This window comes from Schistocerca gregaria, chromosome X, assembly GCF_023897955.1.
Source record: "Schistocerca gregaria isolate iqSchGreg1 chromosome X, iqSchGreg1.2, whole genome shotgun sequence".
NCBI classification, from domain to species: domain Eukaryota; kingdom Metazoa; phylum Arthropoda; class Insecta; order Orthoptera; family Acrididae; genus Schistocerca; species Schistocerca gregaria.
The window spans coordinates 233652008-233676587 of NC_064931.1; the positions used below are offsets into that span (position 1 = coordinate 233652008).

At 38.6% G+C, this 24580-nt stretch overlaps 1 protein-coding gene across 2 annotated transcripts in view; it reads right to left on the minus strand.

Annotated features, from left to right (window-relative positions):
* Window positions 1-24580, minus strand: part of LOC126297728 (apoptotic protease-activating factor 1) — a 257592-nt gene that overhangs the window by 225162 nt on the left and 7850 nt on the right. The window contains exons 1-2 of one of the 2 annotated variants that reach the window (XM_049988869.1): window positions 6967-7055; window positions 1084-6703 (exon numbers count right to left, since the gene is read on the minus strand). In XM_049988869.1, coding sequence (XP_049844826.1) covers window positions 1084-1161 — 78 coding nt within the window. In that variant the 5' untranslated portion in view covers window positions 1162-6703; window positions 6967-7055. Of the gene's footprint in view, window positions 1-1083; window positions 6704-6966; window positions 7105-24580 lie in introns of those variants that run through there. The other variant, XM_049988868.1, reaches the window with a different exon arrangement.

Genomic DNA, 24580 nt, shown 5'->3' on the forward strand with positions numbered 1-24580 from the left:
AAATGTTTATAAGTTTAGTATTCTTCAATTTTTATTTTATTTGCCTAAGTGCACTCCAATGATAGCCACCATCACTGGCCAACACACATACCTACCTTCCTGTCCTGAGTTTGCAACTCATATACACTCATTAAAGTTTCTCTTTCAGTGGTAACGTGAAGATAATCAGTGTAAGACATATGAGAAATATAACTTGCTTATATGAGGAGATTAAGATTTAACATCCCTCTACAAAAAGGTTATTAGAAGTAGAGCATAAACTTTGATTGAGGAAGAATAAGAGAGGAAATCGGCAATGTCCTTTAAAAAGGAACTATCCTTTCCAAAGAAACTATGCTGGCATTTGCCTTGAGTGATTTAGGGAACCATGGACAGGCCAGATATGGGAGGACAGAAGTGAATTTGAATGGTTGTCTCCTAAATGAAGTCTAGTGTTTCACCATTTGCATCATGTTACTTTGTAAAATTCTTCAATGAACCATGCACTGAATACTTGGTACTCTTCTCTACAGCAGTCTTAAACCAAATTAAAGTTATTGATCAAAACCCTCCAATTAAACAGTTACCACCAGATCAATATGATCTGTCTCTTTTCAGTTAATTGTCCAAGGTAATACACCTACATTCCATTTTGCGGCAGAGCAACGTTCCACATGCTGTGATATAATGGATAATGGTAACTATTTGTGCTCTTTAATGAAATACCCAAAAATTCTGACATGTTTTAAATTTACATGAGGGAAGTTATACAGACATACACAATTATGCAATGAAAACAAGTAAACAATTTACATAGTCATTCATAGACATGCAACATCAGGCAACTGTGTGTGTGGAGGGAAAGAAAGAGAAGTGGTCCCCAGGTAGTGGAGGGGGGAGGATGGATGGAGGGAGGGGAGAAGGGGAGAGAGAGAGAGGGAGGGAGAGCACTCTGCTGTTTTTATATGCCAACTTTGTGTGTGTTCAAACAATTTTTATTTTCTGCCCTGGATTTACACAAGCATATTATGAGAGTTCATTTCACACAAATTCCAATCAACAAGAAATGGGACTAGGACTAATGCATTGTAACAATCAACCTACTTTGAAATGAACACAGCTTTCCCATGTTCTCCCGCATAGTGATCCATATAGCTCCAAATTCCTTCTGTTATTTTCCATCTGTTAATCTGTTCCATTTCCAACAATGGAAGGAGCAAAGGTAACTGCTCACAGCACAAATGAAGCATTTGGCTGTTGTCAGGTACATCAATAAAAATGAACTTTTGGAGAAAGTACGTTACATCCCAGAAGGTTACATGAACAAGTGAAAACACACACAGAAAGCATACATTAGCACAGTCTATTTGGAAAGTAACAAAGCATTTATTCATAATGCATAAGTTGTGTTAAGTGATGACAACATCCAACAAATGGCATTGCAAGTGCCTGCGTCAATATCACCAGAAGATGTAAATGGACTCATATAAAATATTGAATATTGTTAGAAGATTGAAGGTTTGAAACCGTAATGTAAGGCTGCAGGAGAGGCAATGTGGAAATATTGCTGTAGGCTATGAAACATGGGACTCTCATGTTCCCAAATGCTTTGAAAATTTTCTTATATGAATTACATTTTTTTTTTAATTTATAAATACAAAAATATAACAAACCTTTAAGATTAAGGTATATTCTTGGGTATTACTGCATGATCAGTGATTACAGTTCAACAACCTGCACTTAATTACAATGGCCAAATTTTGATCAACATGGCAATTCTGGGGAAAAATTTTAAGTCTGAAAAACTTTCATTTACGTTTGTATATTCGCAGACAACTGATCTGTCATAAAAGTGTAGTTAAAGCATAAAAAGAAAGGAAAATCCCAATGTAATATACAAATATTGACAACACCGATTCAGATGTCAGTAAAAAACCTGTGAAATGGTCAAAAGAGGTAGTGAAGTCAAAGCAGCAAGAACATTACAAATTAACATACAATTTGCAAAATTGCTGAATAATTTATTCAGCAACTTCGCTCCAACTACAATACCTAGAATACTAATTCTTGGGCTCCCAAATGGTCATCTAATACATTAATAAATAGAAAATAAAGCTCCTGTATACTCAAATGAGACAATTATAGGTGTACACAGTTTCAGGTGTCAAGTTTCATCAGATCTTATTCAAAATAAATATTTTATACCATATAGCATCTATGAGGAAACTTTTAAAATGTGTGAAAACTGTATGCATCTGTTCATGAGGAAGTACATGGCAAATAACAGTTTTCACAGGTTCTCAAGGATGACTGCTCACGCAAAGGAATATGCACATCTATACTGGTGCAAAACTCAAGGAAGCAAGTAACTTTCACATGATGTCTCCCTGTCAAGTAACATAGCTTGATGAAACTTGGACCATATTTAGAAAGAACTGCTACAGTATAGTATAGAAGGTAACCGAAAGAAATACACAAGATGAACAGATATGACACTTTTATTCAAAAACAGTAGTTGCACTAGAGTCACTGTGATTTATAATGGTCACCTGGACAAAGAAAGGTGGGACACGATTCTTAATAGTGTGTGCGATCACGACGGACAGCAATGCATGCTTCACAACATGGTCCCATGCTAGCCGTAAGGTTGGCAAGGAATTTTTGTGGTAGGGCTTCCCATTCTTCCAGCAGTGTGGTTGACAACTGCTGGAGGGTCATTAGTGGATGTACTCCCATAAGCCTCCCCTACGCATTCCCCACATGCTTGATGGGATTTGTGACGGAGGAATGGACATGTCAGTCCATTTATCAAATATCCTCTCATTCCAAGAGCTCCTCCACCTGTGCTGTTCAAAGCAGTTGCACACAAGTCATCCACATAAATGAGGCTGAATGTACCTCAAAAAAGACAAGCATGGGGAAGGAGTACAGCCCCTCTGTAATGCTGACCAGTGAATGTTCACACATTTGGAGGTCGGTATGCCAATGCGACATTATGCCTCTCCACACCATAAAACCTGGACCAACAAAACAATTATGTTCAACAATCTTCCTTGATGCATTACGTGTTCCCACTTGTTGTCATTTGAGAGTATGTACTGCACTGTCAAACATGATCGTTTTGGTGGTTCAGGCACTTTGGTCTGAGGAAGCATAATGTTGCTTGGGCATACTGACCACCAAATCATTTAACACAGTATACTCACCAGTCAATGTCATTTTGACAGTGTACTCCTTCCCCACATGCATTTTTTGAGGGGTGCATTCGGCTCTGACTTCATTTTTATTGGTGACAGTGCATGGCCGCATTGAAGAGTGAATGTGGAGGAGTTCTTGAAACAAGAGAGTATTTGGCAAATGGACTGGTCTATCCTTGCCTCTGACTCAAATCCCATCAAAGACATGTGGGATGGATTGGGGAGATGTACTGCAGCACTTTCACATGCACTAATGACCATCCAGCAGTTGTCAACTGCATTGATGGAGGAGTGAAACACCTTGCCGCAAAAACTCCTTACCAACCTTTTGGCCAGCATGGGAGCGCATTGCAAAGAATGCATTGCCACCTGTGATGATAACACACACTATTACTAACCATGTCCTGCCTCTTGTAATGTCGAGGGGAACAATGTAGCAGTTCTTTTTACATACGGTCCAGGTTTCATCAAGCTATGTTACTGGGCAGTGACACATCATGTGATAGTTATTAGGTTGGTGCATTGCCACCTGTGATGATAACACACACTATTACTAACCATGTCCTGCCTCTTGTAATGTCGAGGGGAACAATGTAGCAGTTCTTTTTACATACGGTCCAGGTTTCATCAAGCTATGTTACTGGGCAGTGACACATCATGTGATAGTTATTAGGTTGGTGCATAAGTTCATAACATTTTTCGTTTTGCATGTTGGTATTCTAGATGCTATGGGTTTACTTATCAACTGTAATTTTTTATTTGTAGTTCAGTGTTGCTATTTGTGTTTACATACTGTCATTTTGTCATCTGGAAATAGTGAGTGGAGCTGTGGGCACTTGGATGGAGTAGCTAGTTGGGAAATTGGAACATTTCTGAAATATTCTTTGGTTTGAGTTCAGTACAAGGGTGAAAGCAGTGGAAGCAGCCAGAAACATTTGTGCCTTGTATGGGGATAATGCCATTGGACAGAGCATGGCAAGAAAATGGATTTCTCTTTTTAAGGAGGATCCTATTGACATTAATGACTCTCCACATTCAGGAAGACCTTTGAGGTTTAAAAAAGATTGTTTGAACATCTTAATCCACAATGATCCATGCTAGTGTGCTGGAGACTTTGTAAATGTGATTAACTGTGATTATTCTACCATCATGTGACATATGCAAGGAATGGGGAACGATCAAAAATTGAGTGTATGGGTACGCATACTCTAAGCTAAAATCAGCGGTCGTCCATATGTGCATCTCTGCTTCCTCATCATCAATTGGCTCATGAACAGCACTGACCACTCCTATCCTGTATTGTTGCTGGTGATGACAAATGGTGTCTTTATGCTAACATAAGGAAAAGAAAGGAGTGGTTGAGCACAAACAAAGCAGCAACTACCCGTACAAATACCTGTGTACACCCATTGAAGATAATGTTATGCGTCTGGTGGAAAAGCATGAACTACAGTGAAACCCTGCCTTTACACTTTTCAAGTGGTTTCAAAAAAATTGCGTAAGATACAAGAAAAAATTAAAATGTGGGAAATAATGTTTTAAGCTGTAAAAGTTACGTATAGGATACCATCTTGCATTTTTGTACTTTATGTATGGTATATTTACACAACAGGCATCAAAAGACATGTCAGGAACTTGTTTATTAACTAATAAAGGTTTATTATCTAATAAAAACCGCTGATGTAACTGGAACTGATAACTATCTAGGAAGTGGAAAGTTTTACTGTTTCATACGTCATAATTGTTGTTTTTGAAAGCCTACAGCTGTCATTCATTATTTAAATAATGAAATACTGCACTAGTTACATATTTTCATGCTTAGCATGATGCGTTTCGAGAATTTTGTCTCACTGTCAAGAGCAAATAGGTGCATAAGTAATTTATGAGGTTATCGGGTACTGTGCCTCCTCAGTTATGTGGGAAACCATACACACACAAACTATCATTCACATTGTTTGTTTGTGTGTCATTACAAAAAATACATACGTAAATACTGCACTTGACAGTGAGAATAAATTCTCAAAACATCTTTTGTTCAGCATGAAAACAATACGTAACTGGTGCTGTATTTTAACTAAAACGCAACGCAAAGTGAATGGCGGTGTCAACTAGCGCTACAAATGGCCAAATGCTGAAACACGCTAAATATGGTTCAACAAAGTTGTCACGAAGATCACAACAATCACGAAATATGTTGACACAAAATCAGGTGCAAATTAACATTGTGGACATAGCAAATTTGACGGGAATGATAAAAAAATGTCATAAACGGCCGGGAAACGTTAATTTTGGGAACGTAAAAGCCAGGTTATACTGTACTTCCCTGAGGCATAGTTATGAATATTGACATTTATTGTCAACAACTGAGACATGTTGCAAATGCAATCCAAGAACAATGACCTGGAAGACTGTGTGAAGTGTTGCTACTCCATGATACCATCCCCTCACATTCTGCTAGACTGACAAAAAACACTGTACATGAGTTGGATTGGGAAGTCATTCCATACCACCTTACTCACGTGATCCTGCACCCGAAGATGTTCATCTTTTCTGCTCTCTACTGAACAACCTTCAAGGAACTTCCTTCCCTGATTAAAACGAGCTCCGAACATGGCTCGATGAGTTCTTTGTCCATTTTTTGTGTTTATTAAACTGATGGACTTATTAAACTTATGGACTTATTAAACTTATGGACTTATTAAACTTATGGACTTATTAAACTTATGGACTTATTAAACTTATGGACTTATGCACCAACTCAATACTTTTGTCCTTTAAGTTTTGCATACCAGTGTACTCTTTGTTAGTAAATATTCCTGCTAAAACAGATCTGTTTGTTAGAGAGGAAACTCCCCTGAACAATGAGGGAGTCATCACGTTTTTTAAAGGTTATTTCGTTCTCTCTAATGAATGTACATTGTGTATGGAATACATGTTTGTATAACTTAAATAGGTTTGCTTTTACTATTTACAAAATTTACAGGTCACAAAGTGAGCTAAGTGCAACAAACAGTTTTGAATTACTCTAAAACTTTATTAAACTTTATGCCATAAATAATGTCAGTTTCATAGAAACTATATGTGAAGTAGTAGCAATGTACAACACGAATTTGCAAGTACAGTTTTTACAATTTATACTTGATGAGGCATTCCACGCACAATTTACATATTTATTCTTAAACATAACTACAGTTGGCAAACTGAACCAAATATCTGTTCAACAGCATCCAGTACACTGACTCAATCTATGCACTGCCACTGGCATTGTTCACAAGGTCTATTCTCTTCACTGTACGCTTCATTTACACAAGTTTCATGACACACCACTTGCTTTGAAAAGATAACCCACAACTGAAATAAGTATACTGAAAATTCTCTATGCTTCTATTCTATCAACATGGTGATCAGTCCCTGATGAGATTGTAAGCTCGAACTGAAAATTTCATTTGATGATATCTTCAGCAAACATGTTAACTTAAATCCAATATCTCGAAACGGGTTAGCAGCTGCCAGTCTTTGTACTCATCCTGTGGAGAATGGTATGCACTTAACACTTCTATCAAACAACACAAAGTATCACATATAATTTATTAAATATCAAAATGATCCAGAAATGCCTAATATGATTACATTAACCACACCAAACACATTTTCAAACACATTTCAACGACATTTTTGAGCAAGCTTCACAACTATTTTAACAAATTCCACGTATTTTATAATGTACACTTCAATATAGTAGTCTTATTGTAATCTACTATGTGTAGCAAAAAGTTCTGTATCTACTAACCTTGAAAGATTTAGTAACCAGTGGAAGATTCTCCACAGCAGCTGCAGCTAAGCAGGACTTCCCACTACCAGTCATTCCATGCAACACAATATAATTGCCTCGAGTTAAAGACTTTAAACTCGCACGTAGCTCCAGAAGCTGTAAAGGAAAAGACAAATAATTGCTCATGAAGTTTTTCCAATATTATCATAAATCCACTGAAAAGTTTGTAGTGTATAGTGAAAATAAAATTCTGTGAGCATGATCTTATGACAAATTTAGATTCTAATAATAAATACTCATACACAGCTATATATAAAGGAAGAACATGTGTTGAAAGTAAAATCTCCACTCAGATATTGTAGTAAATCTTTTGTATGTGGGAATGGATGAAAACAGAGAAAGATGGTGCATTCCAAAAGATAAACAGCAGATGTAGGCTGCTTTAAGTCCACTAAAATGACAGCTGTCTGCACTGTTTTCAATTTATGCACTGTGCAGATTTTGCAATATCTGTTTCAGATACTGCTGGTAAAAATGTTTCTTGTGTACTCATTACTAATTATCTTTGTCTTTTTACTTCACTTCCCCGATTTTTTTGTCACTTGACTATCTTAAAAATGTAAATGAAATTAATTTTTAAGGGTTGTACACTTGATTACCTAACAAGAACATCATTGTTTTATATTAACTTTACTTCCAATTTATTATAACATTCACTCAGTTTGTCAATGAAGCTTATCATCTCATCTTTTCTGTCTGACACAGTGACTGTTAGTTGTTGACATGGACTATAACATTCATTCATAACTGTCTCATGAGTAGAGCTGTATTCTACCAAAATTACAGTTCAATAGTTTGGCACACTTATATGAATGACATAGTAAATGGTACGATTACCAGTAGTATTAGTAGGGATACGTACAAAAATGAATGTGTAAGATAGAAAATGAAAGAATGAAAGCTGATGACACTCTCCCCCCCCCCCCCCCCCCCCCCGCTCTCTCTCTCTCTCTCTCTCTCTCTCTCTCTCTCTCTCTCTCAAGCACATCATTCAGTATTAGTTGTTTATATCCTTACAGAATATAAACTGCAATTTAAACATAATAAAAATTACTTGATCGTGTAGCTTCTGCGCTTTAATGTAAACAAGGCAATTACTTTTGATGCAAGTATAGTTTACATGTACAAACACAACAAATATATGATTATTGTTGTTACTTTGTACTCAACAGACTGTTCTTCATCATGATCAAAGGCAAGAGTTTCCTGTTATTCCTGATAAATGCAAAAGTTCATTATTAATAACGGGGGAATGTTTTATGTAAGTTCAATGAAGTATTGAAGTAATGTTCGATATATTTTTGTTCAGGTTTTTTTTTTTTTTTTTTTTTTTTTTTTTTTTTTTTACATCATTGAGAAAATTGCATTTCCTAGCGCTACATGTGAAACATGGACGATAAATAGTTTGGACAAGAAGAGAATAGAAGCTTTCAAAATGTGGTGCTACAGAAGAATGCTGAAGATTAGATGGGTAGATCACATAACTAATGAGGAAGTATTGAATAGGATTGGGGAGAAGAGAAGTTTGTGGCACAACTTGACCAGAAGAAGGGATCGGTTGGTAGGACATGTTCTGAGGCATCAAGGGATCACCAAGTTAGTATTGGGGGGCAGCATAGAGGGTAAAAATCGTAGAGGGAGACCAAGAGATGACTACACTAAGCAGATTCAGAAGGATGTGGGTTGCAGTGGGTTCTGGGAGATGAAGAAGCTTGCATAGGATAGAGTAGCACGGAGAGCTGCATCAAACCAGTCTCAGGACTGAAGACCACAACAACATAGCGCTACATGACGAATCTGTACCGTTTTCTTTATTTTTACTATAACATCCCTTTGTTTCACATTACAAATCAACAATTTTTTAATAAAACCCAAATTAGGCACTGACAATATCAGTTTTTCTGTAAATACTGTTTATTCTAAGTAACAGACAGGAGGATAATTGTGTAGAACAAAAATGTTCCACATGTTACCTGGCCCTTTTCACTCACTGATTTTCCCAACAGTTCACCACTCCTGGTTTTTAGGGGAATGTAGTAAGACACTAATAGTATACATAAACAAAGTGATCTTTATCAGGTAATGCCCAACAGGTATGCAACAAATCCAACGTACAGGTAATACAGGTATGACCTTAACTGGCTAAAGCTATGAGGAAAACTACCATAGTCTACACTTACTAACAGTAGTTTCACAACTCTGCTCATGAGGAATGCATGGTGCCGTTGTGCCCCCCCCCCCCCCCCCCCCCACACACACACACACTCACACAGAATATTTATGTTTTGTTTTTTTCTTTTAAATGAGGATGCGATGGCCTAAAAGTTATTTGCATCTTCGTTCTGGAACTGTAAGCGGCAGAGGAAGGAATAATAACCTCCCCTCTCTCCACTGTTAAACTTCACAGCTGAGAACTTTACATACATCCTGTACTCAGTTCCCACCTCCCACTTTGCCTCATTAAAACACTTATTTGTGACCACTTCATTTTCAGTTCCACAGTACACCCCTGCGTTTATCAATTTCCTTTTTATCTCTCTTCCACATTTTCCCTTTGTTAAATTAGTTTTGTTTGATTGTTTCTTTCTTTTACCTCTGCAGCTCCACATATTTGTATCATCTACATACGCAATACATACACAATAAAGTATCCCTTATCTCTTGTTTACGAATACCCCTCTTTGTCAATTCTAAATATCCAGTTTTCTAATTGGATACGTTGCAGCCAATTTGTTTGTTAATATATCTCCTCATTTTCTATTGAATATCTAGATCTAGATTTTTGCAACCTTTCCCTTTTTGCCGTATGTAAGATTTTTTTAGCTCAAAAGTTAGTCTTTTGCCCTCTCATCAATTTTTTTAACAAGTAGGTTATTGAGACAATGGTTCATGCCACATTATTGGAAAACGGCTTTAGAAACATATTATCAAATGCAGACATACTTGGAGATGTTTACATCAGGTACAATAATTAGCAGCTGACTTCAAACCTAAATAAATATAATGTAATGCATGGAAAGAGAGAAAATGATTCAATGTTATTAGAGAATGTAATCAGTCCAAGGGATTAGTCACAACTTTCATGTGTCTATGAGATACTGCTCAGAGTTATTTAAGGTGGACTGACCACATAAATATAGTCTTGGGGATGGCAGATGACAGAGATACAGATTTATTGAAAGAATTCCACAGAAATTTAATCCACACCTCACAGAGGTTGCTTACAAAACCGTTGTCCAAGCAGTTCTTTAATACTGTTTGTTGGTCTGGGAGTCTTACCAAGTTTGATGAACAGAAGAGAGAGCCAAGAGTTAATCAAGAGCTGCAAGATTTGTCACGGGCTGGTTTAGACAGTATGAGAAAGTTACAGAAATGCTTATCCAACTGCAATGGAGGAGATCATAAGAAGACATTCCACATTGCAGAGAGTCCCAAGACATTCCACACTGCAGAGAGTCCCAAAGACACTCATAAAATTCCAAGACTTCATGATTGAAAATGACAAAAGAAACCCACAACCTCCTTCAGCATGCATCTCTTGTAATCATCGCAGAACTAATATAGAGAAATTAGGGCTCATATGGAAAGATCCTGCGAGTCTTTCTTCCCATGTACCATCTATAAACAGAATAGGAGCAAGAAGGGTGCATGTTCACAAGCTCTTTGTAACATAAGAGAATTTAACAAAGAATGCAGAACCATCTCTGAAATCATCTATTATAGTGGGAATATCATCTTACCAAATTTTCACATAACAACTTTCACATTTTCAACTGTCCCCTACGATTTAAATTATTACAGTTCACACGCCAGTATATAAATAACCCCACATCCATGTCTCCACCCATGAATGGAAAAGAAAGTTATTAATGGATGACTTTCGATGCTCAGCAGTGAAGAGAGAAGTAATAACACCCGAAATACTCAACAAGAATGAAGCAGCTAAAATTATTCTATAACTTAAAATAATAATAATAATAATAATAATAATAATAATAATAATAATAATAATAATAATAATAAACCTGAAAATGGGAAATGCCAGTATTGTTTCCATCTCTAAGCTAGTTATTTGAGGTAATTTGGAAAAATGAATGAAATCCTATAGACTGGTTAACAGCTCTGATAAATACAGTGGAATCTCACATAGCGAGCATAATTTGTTCCAGACTCCTACTTGTCATGCGAAACACTCAAAAGCGAAACAATTTATCCCATATAAATTAATGTAAAATACGATAATGCATTCCCTGCAGAGAAAGTACTAAAATTTTTATCTTATTCATACCATTTGTTATATAGACAGTATTATGTACTTTATTACTCATAGTAGATAACTAATGTTTTTTTACTAGGAAGCTACCTATAGTAATTTGTTTCTGTCGACATGTCAACACTTGACAAAAATGCAACACAGCGTGTTTGTCAAATAAATTTGTAGGGTGCACAGCCACAGCTTTATTGGGGTGACGATGCAATCGATTCCTATACTTTCAGCATTTCTCTGATTGTGCCCGAATATTGCTGCCTTTGCTGTTATTGCCTTCTCCTCCTCCTTCTCCTCTGAAGAACTCCTGGTCACAACTTCCTGCAGTGAAACACGCTGCAACTCAATAAGCTTTTCAGTGTCATTTCTTGGCAGTGATCTTCCACAAGCTCATTGATATCATTGTTATCCACTTCTAGTCCCATGCTCTTGGCCAAAGACACAGTCTCACTGACTACAGGCTCCACAGGTACTGACTCAAATACCTCACAGTCGCATTCAACAACACACTCGGGCCAAAGATTCTTCCAAGCAGAAGTGAGAGTTCTCTTGGTAAGCCCTTCCCAGGGCTTCTCAATCATCTTGACTCAGCCAACGATGTTGCAGTGATATTTCAAAAACACTCTGAGAGTGAGACTGGTAGCTTTAGTCAACTCAAAGCAATGCTTGAAAAGTGCTTTAGTGTAGGGCTTCTTTAAGTTAAAAATAATCTGCTGGTCCACAGGCTGGAGTTAACAGAGTGGTGTCGGAAGGCAGAAATTGGATCTTGGCGAATTGAAATACTTCAAGTAGGTAGTCTTGTAGACCTGGTGAATGGGCAGGAGCATTATCCATAAGCAAGACATGGGGTGGCAGATTCATCTTGAGCAAATATTTTTTCACCGAAGGACCAAAACTTCATTAATCCACATCCACTCTCTCTCTCTCTCTCTCTCTCTCTCTCTCTCTCACACACACACACACACACACACACACACACACACACACACACACAAACACACATCATATGTCACCCTAGCCTTGATGGACCTCCACTGAAATTTAACCTGCTCTTCTGGACTTTGCATTTCTTTAAGGCTCATGGAGTTTCTGAATGGTAAATATGCAGCAGTTTAATTTTCAAATTGCCGCTTGCATTGGCACAGAATAGCTGTGTGAGATGGTCTTTCATTGGCTTGGGACCAGGCAATGCATTTTCCTCTGCTGTTATAAAGGTACGCTTTGGCATCTTTCTCCACAATAGACCCATCTAGTCACAATTAAAAACCTCTTTCAACAGATACCCTCAGGATCTGTGAGTATCTCAATTTTGCTGATGAAATTCTCTACTGCCTTCTGCCTTTGTGCCAGAGCTGGCTACTTTGCCATGCCTCACGACCACGTGGATGTCAGTTCTTCTCTTAAAACTTCTGAAACCAGCCATAGCTTCCCTTAAACACTTATTCGACCCCTGATGATCATTCTCGCCTTCTCACAAATAATGTTTTCATTAATAGCGTAGACTTGCAAACGTTTTTCATTTATGTACATGAGGAGCAAGCTTTCGACATAACCCAGAACACGAAACTGTTGTTTAGATACTCTTGTCAGTCTGCTTGAAGCATCTCTCTCCTTAATCTTGTCCTTGTTCTTGAAGAGAGTGCAAACAGTTGATGTAGTTCGATTGTATGTGCATGCTAAATCAGCAACGCTCACACCACATTCACGTATCTCAATGATTTTACGTTTCATTTCTCAGGTCATTTTCTTTCTCTTATGGTCGTCTTCTAGTGGCTTTATCTTTGGAAAAATTTATAAAGGCTATTAAAATTTGCACAAAAAAAAATACAGTGTGGACACAAGTTTAGAAAAATGTGTGATCGCAAGCTGCACTAAGATGGTAGCAGAAACAGAGCTAAATCCAGACTACAGTATGTAATAATGACATTGTTCATATGCCACTGCTGACAATGAAAGATGTTCATATTGTTGAATGTTTCCCACACCACGCGCAAATGGTTGGTGATGTCACACTAAATCACTACAACTTCATCACTCATTATGCGAAACATCACTCAGTAAGCGAGTCATTTTTTTTTACGATTTCTTTTGTTTGTTACGCTAATTGCGTGTTAAGGGAATTGCAAGGTTCCACTGTACACTGAAGACAAAAGATAATAAGAAGCTAGAAATAATAAAGGCATTAGTCTATTTTTGCGTCCATATAAAATACTATCCAAAGTATTTCAAACCAAGGTAGAAGAAAGACTAAATGATGAAATGAGTGAGTATGAAGTATGGTCTGCAAAGATACATCATGCACTGAACAGATCTTCAACCTTAAATATACCATAAAATACAAATGGTGGGAGCAAATAAGTGCATAGCACTCATCATCAACTTGAAGAAAGTATATGACACACACACACACACACACACACACACACACACACACACACACACACACACACACACCTTTGCCCTTACAAACACATCCTCTGCCCCCTTACACACATACACATACAGCTACACTTTAGCTCAAAAAGAGATTTGTCCAAAACCTAGCAAGTTTTCAGTCTCACTTAAATGCCTGCAGATGACTAAACAGCCGAATTTTCTAGTGGTGCACATGAGTTTACACCAAAGCCTCACAGGTCACTGAGAGGCCCACAGTTTCGCTTCCCATTCCATAGATGTTTGTGATATTGGTTGCAATGGAAGTGAAACATGCAATGTTCTGACCTTCTGAAGTAAAAAAATAGAAGATGAATTGAAATAGTAAACATTTCTCAGTCAATGAATGTATTAAAATAGTGGGATTTTGTATTACTACTATTGAGTCAGAGGATGGTGGCTGTTGTCCTTAGAAAGCAAATGCTTAGGAGTACCTACAGACTGCTTCACATTGTTATATTGACCATTCCACAGTACAACTTTTAAATCGGTGGAGAGACATTGCGCAAACATGCTTAGGGAACTTTTATTTACACAAAATGTTTTAGCAGTATAAAGAAAACAGAAATTCAGAACTAATATAACTAACACAAGAAATGAACATTAACAGAATCTAGGTAAATCACCACATACTACACTGTACTGCTACATAACAAGCTGATTCTTAATCATCCTGTATGGAAGTTGTGTTCTTCACCAAAAGGCCAAATGCTGCTGGAGGAAGGAGGGAAGGGGGATGGGCGGGGGAGGAAAGGAGGAAGGAAGGAGAGAGGGAGAGCACCTGTTGCTATTGTGAAGGGAATGCTTTGGCATTTTGTGGCAGTTTAACTCCAGATAAGCAAGAAGTGCGATATCAGGAAATTTTATCATTGCCAGATCATGGATGCTCAAACATGGCACACTCCACTTTGAAGATCACGTAGGAATTTCGCTTTCCACATGTCACCATGCCAAAGATATGCTGTCAGTACCTTGATTTGGGGATAAACTGTTGCCACCAGGTTCAAGAGCATCAGATAAAACTTGTGTTTATAACACACTGTAACAATATGATAAGTTGCAGAGGCCATGCCAAAAGACCACCATTTAGGCAGGTGGTTGAGGAATTATTGAATGTGGAATGTTCACATAAATGATAAAGTGGGGATCCCAATAAGTCTGTCATTGTGTTTCACCGGTAAATGATGCAAAAAAGTACCGTACGGCCATGTACATCCCGCTGTCCACATACATCAGCCCAAAGGCAACCCGTACCTTCAGTACATTGCACTATCCAGTCACAAACTGATTGTATTTGAGTGGCTTGAGGAACATTCCACAGTATCAAGAGTTTGTGTGGTCGTTACATGAAATATGCATACACTGGACCCAGCTGTGACCTCTCTTTCTGACTTGTGGTCAGTAACTGATTGTTCAAAGATCGAAATTCCTCCAAAATGTTTTTGGCATTTTGTGTAGTCCATCCCAAGAAAGATCACAGGCATTTTAAAGATGAAAAATCTTCTGTGACCTGACGCTCTTAGATTTATTTGAAGTTACTGTGTAATGGCCGTTAAAAAAAAAATCAAATATATGACGTGCAGAAAAATATTGAATTATTCACAACTTCCTTTCTAATTAAGCTAGAACAATGAAACAGAGTTCATATGAAAGTACTTTAGAGGGCTTTCATATGATAATTTGTAGAAAACATACAGGGTGGAGAAAAATTGTGTCACAAAATTCCAGCCCTGGATAACTGATGCCAGCAGGAACCAAAATTACTAATGTTGTGCAGGTCCACAATGCATCATTTTTAAACTGCGGTAGCTTGACGCCACTGGCTCTAATTGGCTATGGGCCTGCCCTGTTGCTGTTCGTTGGTTGACAGGCAGCACTATGGTTGTCAGTTCATGCGTAGAAACGTCCCTCGTCCCATCACTGCCCCAATGTGATATGCACACATGTCGAATAGGTCTTGCTATTTGTCTCCACATCATGTCAGAGACATTCATACGTAAGCTTCACTTTGGAGCACACACACGTCACCTTTGATTTAGTCATACAGTAAGCATGGCGGCACAGTATTCATCTGAAGAACAAAAAGATATGGTTTTCATTTATGGACTAGCCAACGGTAATGTGCATGAAGCTTAACGGCCATGTGAGGAACAGCACCCAGCAAGATGCCACCCAAACCCTCAAACGTTTACAGCATTTCACCGGCGACTTGGCTTAACAGGCCCATTAGCGGGATATAATGGTGATGCTGGAAGACCTCAAATGTGACGGGATGATGCACTTGAAGAGACTGTTCACAAGCACTTCGAGGAAGCAACTAGACACGTACTTGAGTGGTTGGACACAACATAGGGGTCACTCATCTGCTAGTCTGGGAGGTTTTAAGGGATGACTGCCAACATCCACTTAGTTTCCACCCTGTCAAAGACTTAAATCCTGTCGCAGACTATGAACACAGGCTATGGTTTTACTGGTGGTTTCTGCAATGGGTTGCACAAGATCTCTACTTCCCCACCATTGTGTTGTTTATCGATGAGTGCACCTTCCATCAGGATGGCCTTTGCAACACTCGAAATGTTCATTAGCAGGCAAGGGGAAATCCTCACGTCACCTCCAGGAACGATTTTTGCTCAACATTTGGACAGGCATCGAGGGTGACCGTCTGATTGGGCCAGTCAGTTGAACTCCTAGACTGATGGGGCAAATTACCTTCACTTTTTACAAGAAACTCTACCTGGCCTATTGCAAGATGTTCCCCAGGACATACAGCTACGCATGTGGTTCCAGCATGATGGGGCATCTGCAGTTGTACTGTGCGAAGATATTCAAATGAACTCTTTGACGGGCTGGTAATTGGCAGAGGTGCTCATAGGACATGGCCCTGCGATCACCAGACCTCACGCCACCAGACTCTTTCCTGTGGGGATTTTTCAAGGTTCTAGTTCACCCACCTGGATATGAACCATCTAGAAACAAAGAGGAAATAATGGATTGGATTCAACATGCCGCCAATCCTATAAGGGCAGTGCCAGGAATCTTTGAAATGGTTCAGCAAAACACTGTTTGACGTTGCCAAGCTTGTGTTGCATCAGAGGGTTGCCAGTTGGAGCACCTGCTTTAAGTAAACAATGTCCTTGCTACAAAAATGGCCCTTTTCAGGGCCAACACAATTTGTAAAAGACTTTCTGCATGCAAACTAACAGCTGTTGATGGGTTTGTTCCCAGTATGTCTTATCATGATACTACAATGGATGTGCTGGGATTCTGGCGAATTCACCCCCAGGCCCCCAGTGTGGAAGGCTGGTGTGCTAGCACCAAGCATGCCTTGAATACATCCCAATCTTCAGTAGGCAAAGCATTCACAGCCATGCATTGTCCAGTGCATTTGGCAACAGAGCAATCCTGTGGCAAATCGGAGCGCGTGGCGCCAAATTTCCGTAGTTTAAATATGGTGTGCTGTCGACTTACACAACATTAGTAATTTTGGTTCCTAACAGCATCAGCTACCCAGCGTTAAAATATCATGCCACAAGTTTTTTCCACCCAGTAAATACATTTTTAATAAAATCATCATTATTGAATTTACTGAGTTATGAAAAAATATATTTTCATAATTCTCAAAAAATATATGTGAAGGATACTGTTTTCCTCTATGTGCTCTGAAAGTTTCAACTTGGGCTGAGCAACCACTACCAAAAGTAATTTTATGTTTATTATGATTAAATGTCATTCAAATCATGAATTATTATTTTTGTTTTACTACATGACAGTTTTACAGAATCATATATATTAATTTCTTTGGCTACAAAATTATACTTTCACACAAAATCTGTTTTTGGTGCAGTACTAGCTAAATTAATAACTGAAAATTAATGAACAGCCATACATAACTAAACTTAACACAAGTGAAAAAACCTCAATTTTTATAGCCTATATACAAAAGGCTAGAAAAGGAAAAGATTTAGTGAAGGCCAAGAGTATTTCGTCACCCCCCCCCCCCCTCCCCGATACAAAACCTGGCTGGGCTATAATCGGGCGACTTCTGATTTTGGGGAAAAAAAAAAGAAGAGGGTTTTATTGTTCTGTTGAGATGCACAGGTCAGTGCCTGTCAAAAAAAGATTCTGTGCTCATAACAGAAGCTGGAGATAACATTCAAAAGCAAAAGCTATTACTTTTAAGTATTTTGAAAGGAATTTATGTATTTCAAAGTTTCCTGAGCGTTGACCCAAAAATTGTTTTTATCTGGAAGCAGTAAAATGCATAGTGTCTGCTTGTGTAGTATTCACCAAAACTTCAGTTCAAGCTGACTGGATGTAATGTAGCTCAGCTGACAGTGAATGATGACACTCAAATAAAATGCTGCTTTGCCAGAGTTGTGTGTAATGAATCATTGCCTGTTTGCCACTTTGGTGAATGTCTGTTCTGACCAGGATCAGAAACACTTAGCAAGCATTTACAAGAATTGTTGGGTACTAATGATATTGACCAGATAACTTACAAACAATGGGTCTCTGTTGAGCATACATCTCTAGAAACGGCCACAAAATCATCCGACAACTTTATTCATTCTTTTTTTGACAAATTAAAATCATTTGCATGACATTTCTTCATGTCAAGTCACCAATCAACCTCCCAATATGATTGAAAAATGGGCTTCAAGGAGGTAAGTTTTTGGTGATTTTGCTGACAATTACACATTTACTATACGGGATGAAGTTTAAGGTTACCACAGAGCCAACACACAAGCAACAATTTGTCTCTCTGTAGCTTATTGGAAGGATGGCGACAAACTAGAGCACGTCTTATCAAAATGGCTCACACATGGAACTGTTGCTGTGCATCTGTTGCATTCCTACTTGATTGACTTTCTGACCAAAAAATATAACAACAAACCAAATAAAATATATTACTCCTCTGGCAGGGTGGCAGTTCAGTATAAAAATATGAAGATCTTAATGAAACAGTGCTGTCATGAAGATGATTTTCATACTGAAGCACAATGGCACCTTCCAGTCACTTGTCATAGTAAAGGAGTGGGTGATGGATTGATGGAAAAGTCAAATGTATAGCTGCCCGACAAATTCTGCAACACCTGTACACTGATCAAATTATGACACCTGAACAATTTTGTATGTTTGCCAAGGATAATGTAGAAAGTATTGATTTCAAGTGTGCTACTATGGAACAGTATGAAAATGAAGTACTGAAAATGAGTAACTGCAATTTACAGAGAGATTTGAGAATTATGGTAAAAACTTGTAAACCTTTATTCCCTTAAGAAAGAACAAAATAACAATAAAGGCATATTCGGACTCTAAGGAAAGGAAAATTGAACTGGTGACAGCTGTGAACAGTGATCCATTATGATTGAATCACATCAAATGATATACTGATTGTGCATACAGTGGGGACACTGGTGGTCAGCCTGTGTAGTTGAGGGGAAAAAAAATTCCGGAAAAGGATGAAATCATAGTTAGCTTCTTACATCTACATGCACCGTCTACAACTTTCACATTCCCCAGTCATGCAGACATTCTTTCTCTCAGTGGCAGGGAAGTAAAGGCAATGTGAGCCCTCAAACTGCTGTAGTGCAAACATATACATTATCCCATTAAGATATGGTGATTTGCAACCAACTGATTGGCTAAAAGTGTGGACTGATATGACTCATTTCAATAAGCAACAGGAATTAACAACTAACCGATTTTTGACCTCTCTCTGGTATTCTGATGTATTTCTTTGAAGGTCTGCAACTCGTTATATTTTCTGATTCAACGCTGATAAGGAAAATATTGTTTTTTTCTTTTATTTTTTTCACCCATTATATGCTATTTTATTTTGACATTCACATTTAGCTATACAAAAACACATACCTACTAATGAGAAGTAGACCTAATATTTAAAATAAATTAATTTCTGGTGGATTTTATAGCTCCAACTTAAACATAAAATTACTTGTCATAGTAATCTCACATTCAACCTAAGTTGAAACTTTCAGAATATGTAGAGAAAAACAGTATCTTTCATGTATATACCTTTGAGAATTAAAAAAAAAAGTTTTTCAAAATTCAGTACATTCAATAATAATGTTTTTATTTAAAAATGGCTATTTATATTCAACTAATTATGTTTTCTATCGTATGAAAGACCTTTAGAAGAGCTTTCAAATGAACTCAGTTTCATTGTTATAGCTTAATTATACAGAAGTTGTGAACAAATCAATACTGTTCTGCAAGTCAAAAATTTTATTTTTTCCCTCCTTTTTTGAGCACCCATTACTCAGTAACATTTCATCAGTAAAACGTGAAACAAATTGTTTTGTGTTACTATTTGTGAATACTGCAAGCATACTCAATGTCAAATAAATAAAAGAGGGTCAGGATGAAAACTATACTTTCATTTGTTGATTTAACAAGGAACGACCACAAATCTAAATTCACGAATGCGACAAAATTGTATCTGATACAATGAATTGTATGACTAACACAAAATTGTTCAGTGAATAATACACTTTAAATATGTAGCCGAAGTGAAGAACATGATGCATCTAAAACTTTTAATGGTAACATATATTATACTTTGAATAACGGTGCACATTGTTCCACACTTCAGCTGGACATAGGTGCACTGTAAAATTTAATACATTGAAAATCAAATATGCAACACCAAAATATATTGTATCCTGACTTTTACCTATTGTCAAAATTGTAACCGTCATAAAAAAAAAATCGACTACCAAGTGTAGCATAATGCATATCCAAGAGGCATAAACAAATATTCAGCTAAATATTCATGAAAACATGAATGACATAGATAAAGTACAAAAGAAAACATTGTTTCCCTTTCTACACTTCAACTTCATAGCTCTACGAGAGAATACGACACAGAGAAGACAGTAACTTTACATCACAAAATACGAACCACTGTTGTACAAGTAGGGTATTGAAATAAAGAGTCCATAAACAATGATTGGCAATTACATAGTTAAAATAACATAGTGTATAAGGTACCAAATGATCTTGACAGCAATGCCAAAATACATAACATTACCCAAAAAGAAAGAAGACCACAGAATACAAAACCAAATGTTTCAATTACTTCTCATTTTATATACATTAATTGAATGTTGTTATATTTAATTACTGCCAGTTCAAACTTTTTTGGCCACACTTCACTCAAAGATGAAGATACCTATGAGAAGCAGTCAAATGAAAATTGAATACCTGCTTCAATGGGACCACGTAATGGTTCCATACAAAAGTAACCACCATACACATTAAGTTATTTATCGCACTGGGAGATGAGACAACCAATTCCTGTTTCATAGCATGCAGTCAGCTGGTGACTCATCCATAACCACACCTACCTACTCTTGCACTTTGTCAACTGACTGAAACTAGTGTCCACACACATCTTTCTTCAGGTCACCAAAGACATGAAACTTACATGGTGAATGATCCAGGTTTCCCAAGCAAATCATTAAAGCACCTTCATCTAATTGGCAGTGTGGGGCAGGTATTATCGTACAACAGGATGATTCCATCTAACTGCACTGCTAGGCATTTTGGTTTTATGGCACATCACAATTTCTGCGAAGTGTCTCTGTAGCACTAATCACAGTTTCATGCTCTAGGAAATCAAAGAGCAGAGGGCATATGCAGTCGAATAATGTCATCATGATCTTACTGGAACATGTGTGAACAGCTTTGGATTTCTTTGGCGGGAGAAATGTGGGATGTCTGCACTGTTGGTTTTACTGTTTGCTCTTGGGCTCAAAATGGTGGCACCATGTAAGCTCACAGTGACATCCTCATTCAGCTGGAGTAGCCCTCTGCTCAATGAGTTCCTCAAGCATGGAGCCGCAATCAATGAGCAGAATTATGGAGATACTTTGCACACAATGTGATGCACCATAAAATCAAAACACCCACAAATGTTGCCAGATGGCATCATCCTGTTGCACAGTAACACCCCCCCCCCCCCCCCCCCCACTGCCATTTGGACGAAAGCCACTCTCCAGTGATTTGATTGGAAAACACTGCAACATCCTCAGCACAGTCTGGATCATTCACCATGTGAGTTTCACATCTTCGGCACCTGAAGAAAGACGTGTGGGGATGTCAGTTTCTGTCGGACGAGGAAGTACAAGAGTGAGTGCAGTTGCAGATCTGTCACCGGCTGACCATGTTCTATGATTCAGGAATAATCTCATCTCCCAATTAGGTAAGTGTCTTAACATGTGTAGCAATTACTTTTGAATGGAAACATTCCATGGTCCTGTTGTGGTGAGTGTTTGGTTTACATCTGACTGCCGCTTGTTGTTGGTAACCCTCACACTAATGTTCATAATTTGCTGTGTATATTTCAATTACTGATACAATGTTTTCCAGTACCACAATGCATTCAGCTTGGCTGCAATACACCTTGAATTTAGCTACAAAGCTCAAGTACAGAATGTGATACAATTTTTCATTAGAGAAATTAATTTCATTATTTCACAAATTTAACTGTCATCAAAGTCTCAATTTTAGCTACAATGCTAATGCGTAGAATATGATACATTGTCCTACATTTTTGCCATGGTTCTTTTGTTTATAAGGTAACCCTACCAACACAACCAACTTTACCCTGGGATCACAATAGTTAAATAAAAGTAACTGGTGTAATGTCACTTTTACCTTTTAATTTTAGGCAATCATCCAAAAATCTCAACTCCTACAGGAGGTTCCAATAACTACATGATATTTATGCATCTTTTCCTAGTATCTAATTTTTCCATGCACCTTTCATGTTACAGATAAGCTGTGAGAACATGGTTGCCACAGTGATTGTCACTGAGGCAAACAATACTACCATTGTACACAAATCTTTACCCTCTACTACATGTGGATCAACTTGTAATCTGACTGTGTCAAGGTTGCTCTCTATCTGAGAAAAGCACTGACATACTTGACTACAATATACCCTTGTTTCCAAAGGTCAGAAGTTTTCACACAGCTCTTCTGTGTTGATGACACCGTTCCTTTAAAAATGAATATTCTCTGATTCCTCAACTGGCAGAACGGTGCCTTTGAAATATTATGTTACAACAAGAGAGCATGTTTGGCAAGAGAGAATGCATTTGATAACATACTTTTTTAGTATTTGTTATCTATAGTAATTTCATTTTGCTTTGTGAGATGAGTGAATTTAATGACACATTACAAGTTTCTGTGGTGCCTTCATGTGTAAAATAACATCAAAAATAATCCACAAAGAAGTAATGGGAGATGACACATGCATGTACTTAACTTCAATCTTCAGAGGTGAATAAAACACATTATTTATGCTTAGTTATTTCCAAAAAGTGTTTAAATACATAAATACTGAATTGTTTTAATACAAAGATTTTAACAACTAAAATCAGACACCATATAATGTCCATCCTATATGAAACATTCTTTCATAATGATGAGTTGCTTTTACTATTATATACAACTACAACTACTATCAGAGAAATTTTTGTTTGCCTTTAGACTTCATGGGCCTCACTCAGCAGAAATTGACAGGCCTTCATAAATCCCAGTCACATCAGTGCCTACCTGTTTTTGTGGTTTATTTATCAAGGGATAACCTACACTCCTGGAAATTGAAATAAGAACATCGTGAATTCATTGTCCCAGGAAGGAGAAACTTTATTGACACATTCCTGGGGTCAGATACATCACATGATCACACTGACAGAACCACAGGCACATAGACACAGGCAACAGAGCATGCACAATGTCGGCACTAGTACAGTGTATATCCACCTTTTGAAGCAATGCAGGCTGCTATTCTCCCATGGAGACGATCGTAGAGATGCTGGATGTAGTCCTGTGGAACGGCTTGCCATGCCATTTCCACCTGGCGCCTCAGTTGGACCAGCGTTCGTGCTGGACGTGCAGACCGCGTGAGACGACGCTTCATCCAGTCCCAAACATGCTGAACGGGGGACAGATCCGGAGATCTTGCTGGCCAGGGTAGTTGACTTACACCTTCTAGAGCACGTTGGGTGGCACGGGATACATGCGGACGTGCATTGTCCTGTTGGAACAGCAAGTTCCCTTGCCGGTCTAGGAATGGTAGAACGATGGGTTCGATGACGGTTTGGATGTACCGTGCACTATTCAGTGTCCCCTCGACGATCACCAGAGGTGTACGGCCAGTGTAGGAGATCGCTCCCCACACCATGATGCCGGGTGTTGGCCCTGTGTGCCTCGGTCGTATGCAGCCCTGATTGTGGCGCTCACCTACACGGCGCCAAACACGCATACGACCATCATTGGCACCAAGGCAGAAGCGACTCTCATCGCTGAAGACGACAAGTCTCCATTCGCCCCTCAATTGACGCCTGTCGCGACACCACTGGAGGCGGGCTGCACGATGTTGGGGCGCGAGCGGAAGACGGCCTAACGGTGTGCGGGACCGTAGCCCAGCTTCATGGAGACGGTTGCGAATGGTCCTCGCCTATACCCCAGGAGCAACAGTGTCCCTAATTTGCTGGGAAGTGGCGGTGCGGTCCCCTACGGCACTGCGTAGGATCCTACGGTCTTGGCGTGCATCCGTGCGTCGGTGCGGTCCAGTCCCAGGTCGACGGGCACGTACACCTTCCGCCGACCACTGGCGACAACATCGATGTACTGTGGAGACCTCACGCCCCACGTGTTGAGCAATTCGGCGGTACCTCCACCCGGCCTCCCGCATGCCCACTATACGCCCTCGCTCAAAGTCCGTCAACTGCACATACAGTTCGCGTCTACGCTGTCGAGGCATGCTACCAATGTTAAAGACTGCGATGGAGCTCCGTATGCCACGGCAAACTGGCTGACACTGACGGCGGCGGTGCACAA